The sequence below is a fragment of the Macaca fascicularis genome, chromosome 4 (genome assembly GCF_037993035.2).
Source record: "Macaca fascicularis isolate 582-1 chromosome 4, T2T-MFA8v1.1".
NCBI lineage: Eukaryota > Metazoa > Chordata > Mammalia > Primates > Cercopithecidae > Macaca > Macaca fascicularis.
The window spans coordinates 20,472,986-20,482,670 of NC_088378.1; the positions used below are offsets into that span (position 1 = coordinate 20,472,986).

The window sequence follows — 9,685 nt, forward strand, 5'->3', positions numbered from 1 at the left end:
ATTTCTTCTTGCACATGTTACCTATGATATTTGAATCCTAATTTGATTTTACTCCTTTTGGAAGGTCTTGGGGCCAAGACTAATGTTGTATTAGAATCTAGCAGTCATATTCCAAGCAGGGTCATGCCGTTAGTCTGCATTCTTATGAAAGCTGCAGAGAACAATGTTTGAGAACTAGCACACATGAAGACAAATGCAAGACACTTTCAGATTCACAGTGGGTATGTGCATTTCCTTTCAAGAAGTTTCTTTTCCAAGAAATGCTCTGTGGTTTCTGAAACCCATTGCTGACATTGAAAATGATAGTGCTGAAAAACAAAGTACTATACAGTTAAAGGAAACCAAAGAGAACCCATAACCATTGGCTTTACACTGTGCTTAATGTGAGACTCAACTACTCATTTATTTATTTATTTATTTATTTATTTTCACCTCTGAACTTTTTATTGGCCTCCTGCTCCCCAAAGGGTCCCCTACTTCTGCTGGCTTAATACCTCAGAACTTTGGTATCATTGGTCTCAGACACCACTTTGCCAACCACTATCTGGCAGATGGTGGTCTTTTGGATGGTTTGCATGGAGTTGCTGCTGTCCAGGGCATCACCAAGACTGAAGTCCTCACCATCTTCCAGCAGGCATTGGCAGGTGGTGATCTCAGCCTCCAGCTTGACCTTGATGTCCAGCAGGGCCTCGTACTCCTGGGCCTAGCACTGTCCCTCTGCCTGGGTCTGTGCCAGCTCTGACTCCAGGTGCATCAGGTCCCATGGGGCTGCTCCATCTGCAGGGCATAGCGGCATCCACCTCCCTCAGGCTGCTCTCCAAGCTGGCCTTCAGATTTCTCATGGAGTCTAGGTCGATCTCCAAGGACTGGACTATATGTCTCAGCTCTGTGAATGTCATCTCAGCAGCTCCAATCTCGGTGGACTGCATGGTGACCACTGTGGTGCTCTCCTCAATCTGCTGAGACCAGTACTTGTCCAGCTTCTCTCAGTTCTTCCCAGACAACTTGTCATATTGGGCCCGGATGTCTGCCATGATCTTGGCAAGATCCTGAGATTTGGGGGCTTCTACCTCCACGGTCAGCCCAGAGCTGGCAGTCTCGGCTTGTAGGCCTTTTACTTCCTTTTCGCGGTTGGTTCTTCATGAAGAACAGCTCCTTTCTGAGAGCTTCGATCTCTGTCTCCAGCTGCAGTTGAGTGACATTGGTGTCATCAGTGACTTTGTGGACCCCATGGATGTCACTCACCACAGACTGGCACATGGCCAGCTCTGTCTCATACTTGACACTGAAGTCATCAGCAGCAAGACAGGCACTGCTGATCTGCAGAACGATGCGGGCATTGTCCACAGTATTTGCGCAGATTTGAGCCCTCAGGTCCTGATGGTCGTGAAGTAATGGCTCCAGTCTCTGGTCTGGGGTCCTTTCTTCTCCAGGTGCTCCTGGATTTTACTCTCCAGCTTCCAGTTCTCAGTCTCCAGGTTCCTCACTCTGTCCAGGTAGGAGACCAGACAGTCATTCAGGCTTTGCATGGTCTCCTTCTCATTCTGGATGCCTCCTATTCCTGCCACACCCCTGGCCATCCCCACGGCCAGGCCCCCAGATCCCATGCCGCCCCAGAAGCTGGTGGAACGGGACACAGATCCAGGAACCAGAGCCCCTGGTGCCTGCATAGACACTGGCCACACTGCTCACCAGCCGGACGATGAAGCTGGGTGCCTGGACAGAGCCCAGGGAATGGTAGTTGGTGGAGAAGGCGGAGCAAGTGGTGAAGCTCATGCTGTCCAGGGAGGAGAGCAAGAGGACAGGATTCAGGCTTTGCTGACGACATTCTACTACTCATTTCTTAACAGCTAAAGCAAATCACAGCCTTTCAAAAGTGTAAAGACGTTTAAAATATTATTTAGTCAACCTCTCCACACCATTAGGGTGTTAGTCAATTTCCACTAAGGGCTGAACTTCTGAGCAATATCCTCTCAGAACAGAGCTGAGTATGGAGGGCTGGGAATCTTCAATAGACCAAGAGCTAGAACCAGTCAATCCAGTGGAGGTGGGAGTGGATGGCAAGGTACTAGACTCAAAGCCAGATGCTGGGGAAACATTCAGGCTGGCAGGCAAATCCTGGACTCTCAATTATAGAAACCTGTACTAAGTTCTGAATGATCATTGCATCTGGGAGATCTGTGTTTAGGAGAGTACAAAAACAGCAAACCCAGGAAGGGGTGTTTAGAGACAGAAGCTCACAATGTCAGGATGCAGCTCAGTCTGTGATAAGTTTCAGAGGCAGAATTTCAGACTACATATTCTGGTCTATGAAGCACCTAAACCTGACCTTCCAACCTGCAGCTTTGGCCTCATGATGTGCCAACTTGCCTGTCATTCTCAATGCTCCCATCACTCTGGCCTTCTTTCCAACCAAGCTCCTTTGTACCCCAGACTCATTCAGATTAAATGTCATTTTCTCATAGAGGCTCTTTCAGGACACTCTCTAACTCCAATTTATCCTGTGCATAATCTTCAGAACCCTTTCTCTCCATTTACTATATCATCTCTATTATAAGTTCAAAGATGGCTGGATACCTGTGTCTTCTTCCTTGTTGTATCCAGCAATTCCAAGTACTTTTGATAGATACCTGACATGTTCTGAGTGTTTATTAAACATCTAAATGAATGACTGAATGAACAAATGAACTAATTAATAACTGGTTAACAAACGAATTAATCTATTTGGGGGAGGGGGCTGATAGATTAAAGTTTCTGTAAGTAAACATATTTCAAACAAATCATTGACTAAATACCAGAAGCCAGAGAAGAGAAGGTGATGGACTTCATTAGAGTCTTAACAAATGAAGGGAACAAAACCAGACCATAGGAATGAGGTGAAGGAGGAGATGGTGCTGATTAGATTGAGCCTTAGTGGATGATAAACTATTACAGCACAGTGGTAAAACCCTGGGATGGCTATCAGTAGGTAACCAGGAAAATGCCAGCCATCCCTCTTGGTTTGAGAGATGTGGGAGAATAAATTAATCTCACTCAAGAAGACAGAAGGGTGCATTTTTATTAGGTTTCAGTTAGAGGAGATTTGGATAAAGCCATTTGCACAAAGGTTGTGGATATACTGATGTTCGTGCATGATGGAATATGGGAAGGGTGGAGGAGAGAGGACACAATAGAGTATTATGGTAGAGGTGAAGAAGAGTGCAGCAGTAGGAGGAGAGTTACTCAAGGCACAAGGGAAGAAGTTTATCTTGGGAGATGAAAAATTACAAAGATAATGGTCATAGCAGAAGTGATTTGCTTCAAACATGCAACTTTGCTGCAAGTTGACAGGAAGCCTGGTAGTATCTGGTCTAAACTCAGAGAAGAGGGCTCCAACTTTCCTGCATGACCATGAAGACCCTCATCTGGGGTTAGCCTCTAAACACACAGAAAAAGATATCTATTTACCACACCACTATGGAATGACAGCTTTTGGCACTATGCTAGGCACCCTGCTGGTGGTGTTGGAGGGAGAGTAGTTAAGAAGGCAAGTTAGACTAAGAAAATAATAATAAATTTCTTGTCCCTTCTCTAACAATTCATTTGGTTCCACGGGCTACCTATTCTTCCCAGATAAAATAAGGCAAGCCTAGTGGATGGGCACCAATAAGAACCATCTCATTGTGAACTGCCCGCCCAAGCTCCATATCCAGATACCCTGCTTGTGGTGAAGCAGACAGCTAAGGTGTACACCAATTCTCTTAAGGTAGCAGAGTCATATTGAGTCACTTAATACTACCCACTGAATTGATCCACGGTTTAAAATTCAAAATTCAGTATTCATCAAGATTGTTAAGTTATGTACAATGTAATTATTTGTTGTCTATTCCTCAAATTGCATTGTAAGGGGTAAACTCTCACACTGAGCATTCATTTAACAGACATACCCTATAGGTAAAGACACTTTACATATGCTGCTCAATCTACTCATATCAATAATCTTGAAAAGTGGGCACTGTTATCCTTCTTTTACAAATAAGGATGCTGTGTCTCAGAGGGGCATACTTGTTAAATACACCACAGACACGATGTGCTTGACTTCAAACTCCATGTTCTTTCAAGCACACCTCAGCTCACTGTAACCTACTCTGGAGTCACACAGAGTAAGACTCAATATCACAAAAGTGGTTACAGTGTTTGTGTCAGAACAATGCTGCCTTCAGAAAACTGAAGGTGGAGGAAACAACAACATTAGATAGATGTAGCTGCAGTTTGCAATTTTGGGTTCAACTAGTATTCTTTGAACAATCATGTATCCCCTTCTGTGCTGATCAGCTTGGTGGTCAGAGTCAGAATTTTACCCTCCTATAACACTGACCGTGTTATGACATACCTGAAAGAAAATGACATTGTATTGATGAGTAAATCAATACAGTATATTTGCTCTATTGCCCTGAAGGAGATCAGGTAGAGGAGAGAAGAGTCAGTGTGAACTAGGCTGGTGGTTCTGTCCAGGAGGGAGACAGAAAGCGTGCCGCACGTTATAGAAGTACCAGAACTTGAGCTGGACTTTGCTATGATTTAGCTTATGAAGGAGGAACCAGAAATTTGTCCTTGAATAATGTTTCCCGTAAGTAGTCAGTTTTTCGACAATTATTTGGTTTTACTGTGATCTGGCTTAGTGACTAGGGTGGCTGCAATAGAGGAAAATCTGGTATTTCCCAGTTTTCCCAACTGGTGGCTGTGGGTCAAGAAGGTAGTTTCCTGGTTCGTTGTCAGATTGGTGGTAACAAAGGAACAAGGTCAATCTTCTGTCAGAGTTCCTGAATTGGGGGAGGAAGATAACTGGTGCCTCTGCCTTTGGAACGGGGTGGGTGCCAGAGAGGTCAAGGGGCCAGGGGGTGTCTGTTTGCCTGGTTCTCTTCGTTAACCAGAACTGGTGTGGCTGAAATGAGAAAGTGAAACTTTAGGAAGGTCTGAGAAGCCCTCTTCCCTTTTAAAAGAGTTGCTTCTCGCAGAGTGGAAAGCCCCGGTCCCCAGTCCACCAAAACCATTTGACAAGCAGGACAGCGAAGAGGCAGAAGGATCAGGGCCTGTCCGCGACGTCCCGGGGGACGAGGCTCATGGAGAAGTTTCGGGCAGTGCTGGACCTGCACCTCAAGCACCACAGCGCCCTGGGCTACGGCCTGGTGACCCTGCTGACGGCGGGCGGGGAGCGCATTTTCTCCACCGTGGTGTTCCAGTGCCCGTGCAGCGCCGCCTGGAACCTGCCCTACGGCCTGGTCTTCTTGCTGGTGCCGGCGCTCGCGCTCTTCCTCTTGGGCTATGTGCTGAGCGCACGCACGTGGCGCCTGATCACCGGCTGCGGCTGCAGAGCCCGCGCGAGTTGCGGATCTGGGCTGCGCGGCTCCCTGGTGTGCGCGCAGCTCAGCGCGGCCGCCGCGCTCGCGCCCCTCACTTGGGTGGCCGTGGCGCTGCTCGGGGGCGCCTTTTACGAGTGCGCGGCCAGCGGGAGTGCGGTCTTAGCGCAGCGCCTGTGCCTCGACCGCGACCACAACTGCGCCGCGGAGCTGCCGCTGGTGCCCTGCCACGAAGCCAAGGCATCGGACGTGCAGGACCTCCTGAAGGATCTGAAGTCTCAGTCGCAGGTCTGCCGCTGGCACTGGGGGCGTTTGGGGAGAGCCGAGGGGCCTAGATTTCGCTGGGCGTCTGGGGTGAGGGAAAAGTCGGTGACTTTTCTCCAGATATTCAATGCCTAAGAAAATCTAGAATGGCTCCTTGCATCTAATTTGCCGTCAAACGAATATCTAAATAAAACGCATGAAAAGGAGAAAAAAGCATTCCTGTAGTATCTGCCACTGTACATGAATCGTGGAAAGTGGGAGTGAGAGTGGGCACACCTACTCTGTGCCAGATATTGCGCTAGGCCCTTGACCGCCTGCATTATTTTTACGCCTCACAACAGCGGTTTTGCCATTACAAGTAATAGTTTCATATCTCCACTATATAGCGACTTCACTGAGTCTAAGTAGTTTGCCCAGTCAGTAGAAAGCAGAAGAATTGTTACAATTAAAGGCGTCTATACAATAAAATGGGTCTGTCTGGCTGTAAAGCCAGCACCCCACATTGCATCTGGACTTAGAAAGCTCAGAAGTTCTTTAAAATGAACACTTCTTTCCCAGGATTTGCAGAAGTTCCACGTTTTGAGTTCTAAGGGAGTGGTATGGGCTCCTCCCTGGGCAGAATCACAGTGCATAACTTGGACTAGAGTTGACCTTTCAAGCAAGCAGTTGTACTGGGGGTCGAGGGAGGTTACTGCGACACCTTACTCTTAAGGAATTAAGACCTAAAACTGTTGCTTGTTCATCGTCGTAACTGGAGAGTAGTTGAAGCTTTATCTGAGCATTTTTAAATTTCTTGTAAAAAAAAAAACAAAAAGTAACTAAATTACTATTTTGTGTTTTCTTAAGGTGTTGGGCTGGATCTTGATAGCAGCTGTTATCATCGTCCTTCTGATTTTTACATGTGTCAGCCGATGCCTGTCTCCAGTTAGTTTTCTGCAGCTGAAATTCTGGAAAATCTATTTGGAACAGGAGCAGCAGATCCTTAAAAGTAAAGCCACAGAGCATGCAACTGAATTGGCAAAAGAGAATGTTAAATGTTTCTTTGAGGGCTCCCATCCGAAAGAATGTAACACTCCGAGCGTTAAAGAGTGGCAGCAAATTTCATCACTGTATACTTTCAATCAGAAGGACCCGTACTACAGCATGTTGCACAAATATGTTAACAGAAAAGAGAAGACTCACAGTATCAGGTCTACTGAAGGAGATACAGTGATTCCTGTTCTTGGCTTTGTAGATTCATCTAGTATAAACAGCACTCCTGGGTTATGACCTTCTGAATGAATAGAAAAAAAAGTCGTTTTGAATTATTGCTTTATGAAAAAATAAACATTGATATTTTTAGGACTGCTTTTTTTCTTCCAAATTGTGGAATTTTATATATGAAATTAAAATATAGAGCTTAACCTCTTTATAATATTATTTAAAACAAACAAACAAAAAAAGAAAATGATTCATCCAAAGTAAGTCTTATATTTATTCATCTAAAATAAGTCTTATATCCTTGTTCTAGAGTCCTTTTCAAATAAAAGACTTTTGGAGCAAAAACAGTGACAGAACAATTGAACTTCAGACATTTCTTTTAGGTTATCTGATGTTAATTTCAAGTTCATTTTCTTGCCTACAACATCTTGTTAGGAACTTTAAGATTATGGCATTCTAACTGGTTCTATAGCACAATGGATGGCACATTGGGCTTCTAGCCGAACCTGCTGTGGGCATTCAAAAATTAGAGCATTTTGTGACTCTAATGGGGTTACAATAATAAATTAATCATGAAAAGGAAAATAAACTTTTTAAAATATGGAATTAGAAAAAGTAGTTAAGAATTGCAGGCAACAACTGTTGTTTTTAGTTTATAGGATCAGAGGGAAAGTGTTAAAACTTATATGTTATGGTAAATTTAAAGTAAACACAAAAGTAGAGAGGATGGTTTTATGAGCCTCCAAGTGTTGTTACGCAGCTTCAACAGAGTTGGGAAGTCAGATAAAACCAATACTATACAAATAATTGCAAATTGTGACCTGATTTAGATTAGGGGAGAGGAGATTTGGGGAAGCTTTTTAAAAACTGAATCCTGCAGGGTAGCAAGAACGAGCATGTCAGTCATTCTGAAAGTACACTGAGCATTTCAGTCATACAGATAAAACCAATACCATACAAACAAATGCAAATTGCGACCTGATTTAGATTAGGGGAGAAGGGATTTGGGGAAGCTTTTTAAAAACTGAATCCTGTAGGGTAGCAAGAAGGAGCATTTCAGTCATACTGAAGGAACAGTATGTGCAAAGACTAGGGTGAAAAAGACGTTAGCAGAGTTGGAAACCTGAAAGGCGACTGAAAAAATGAGCAAGGGACTGAGTGTGCAATGCCTGGAAACCAAGAGAAGGATTTTGGTTTTCATCATATGAGCATTTTAGGAAGACAGTTTGCTTTTCTTGAGAGAAAAGGAATGACATGGGAAGCAGGAGAGCCAGTGTAGAAGTAGAGAGACTAATTGGGAGGCCACTGCAGTGGAAATAGGTGGGAGTGAACTTGAACTGAGTGGATGGGGACCAAAATGGAAAAAGTAGATAGATTCAGGGTAGACTTTGTACATAGACGTGGCAGGATTTATTGATAGAAAGGCTCTAAAGATTTGGTGAGAGCAATTATATCTACAGATAAAGTTCTGTAACTTTATAATGCCAGGACTTTTCAGCGATCCTTGTCTTCCATTAGCTTGTCACTCCTGTCCATTCCCCAAATTTATGGCTGTTTTCTGAATTTTAAAAAATGATATACAAAAACTTTATAAAATAATTGAGCACTGGTCTTATTTAGCCCTTTTTCCTCTTTTGGCAAACGCTTATGCTGGTTTCTGTTTACCTTGCCTGCATAAGGCCGTTAAAGAGAACTAAGCTTCAGAGCGGAATATCCTGTTGTTGAGAGTTATGTGTAACAAGAAAGTTGGCAGCAGAAACAGCATGATCAGTTTTTTTTTTCATTCCCTAAAAGAATGCTTTTGAAAATCATATCCTGCCTACTTTCATTTTTACTTCCTTTATTTCATTTTCCAATTTCTTCTTCCTTTTTCTTCTGAGACAGGATCTCACTCTTACCCAGGCTGGAGTGTAGTGGCAAGATCTTGGCTCACTGCAAACCCTGCCTCCCTGGCTCAAGTGATCCTCCCACCTCAGCCTCCTGAGTAGCTGGGACCACAGGCATGTGCCACCATGCCCAGCTAATTTTTGTATTTTTCGTAGAAATAGGGTTTCTCCATGTTGCCCAGGCTGGTCTCGAACTCCTGGGCTCAAGTAATCTCCTCACCTCAGCCTCTCAAACTGCTGGGATAACAGATGTGAGCCACTGCGCCCAGCCTCCAATATCTTTTTGTACATTCTTCCCTTTCAAAACATTTTTTAATGTTGTATAACTTATACTTGCATCTTCAGTAGTAACATATTGTCTCTATTTTGTTGATTCATGTTCCACCTCCTCTTGCACAGTCTTTAATAATTATTGTGAAAATATATGTGCTTAAGAAAAAAATCGTAATGGTGGAGAATGGTGAGAAATAAAATAAAATTACCTCATTCCTTTGCAATATATTCTTCTCAGAAGTAGCCATGTATGAACTCTGTGTCTGCATAAACACTAGGATAAATGTTGTTCTGTAACTTTTACACATAAAATATCATTATTCCATGTCATCATGTGACAATTTACTTCATTAAAAAAAATTGCCACGCCTGTAATCCCAGCACTTTGGGAGGCCGAGGCGGGTGGATCACGAGGTCAGGAGATCGAGACCATCCTGGCTAACACGGAGAAACCCCGTCTCTGCTAAAAATACAAAAAATTAGCCAGGCGTGGTGGCGGGTGCCTGTAGTCCCAGCTACTCAGGAGGCTGAGGCAGGAGAATGGCGTGAACCCGGGAGGCGGAGCTTGCAGTGAGCCGAGATCGCGCCACTGTACTCCAGCCTGGGCGACAGAGCGAGACTCCTTCTCAAAAAAAGAAAAATTGCTACATAGTATTTTACTGGTTAGTAGGATATTATCCCTTTTTTGTTAACCCCACCCACCAGCCCCCACACACATGCACA

At 44.2% G+C, this 9,685-nt stretch overlaps 1 protein-coding gene and 1 pseudogene across 1 annotated transcript; one reads left to right on the top strand and one right to left on the bottom strand.

The window, feature by feature from the left end:
* Positions 1-487: 487 nt before the first annotated feature.
* Positions 488-1,776, bottom strand: LOC102133023 (keratin, type I cytoskeletal 18 pseudogene; annotated as a pseudogene).
* Positions 1,777-5,030: 3,254 nt separating this feature from the next.
* On the top strand, positions 5,031-6,942 carry CALHM6 (calcium homeostasis modulator family member 6). The gene is made up of 2 exons (XM_005551645.5): positions 5,031-5,627; positions 6,450-6,942. The coding sequence occupies exons 1-2, from the start codon at positions 5,103-5,105 to the stop codon at positions 6,870-6,872; spliced, it is 948 nt and encodes a 315-aa protein (XP_005551702.2). The 5' UTR covers positions 5,031-5,102; the 3' UTR covers positions 6,873-6,942.
* The last annotated feature ends 2,743 nt before the right edge of the window (positions 6,943-9,685 follow it).

Bases quoted from the DNA above. Each gene is read 5' to 3' on its own strand.
- CALHM6 (XM_005551645.5), top strand. From the start codon at position 5,103: ATGGAGAAGTTTCGGGCAGTGCTGGACCTGCACCTCAAGCACCACAGC. The intron at 5,628-6,449 runs GTCTGCCGCTGG...TGTTTTCTTAAG, and splicing joins ATCTGAAGTCTCAGTCGCAG to GTGTTGGGCTGGATCTTGAT.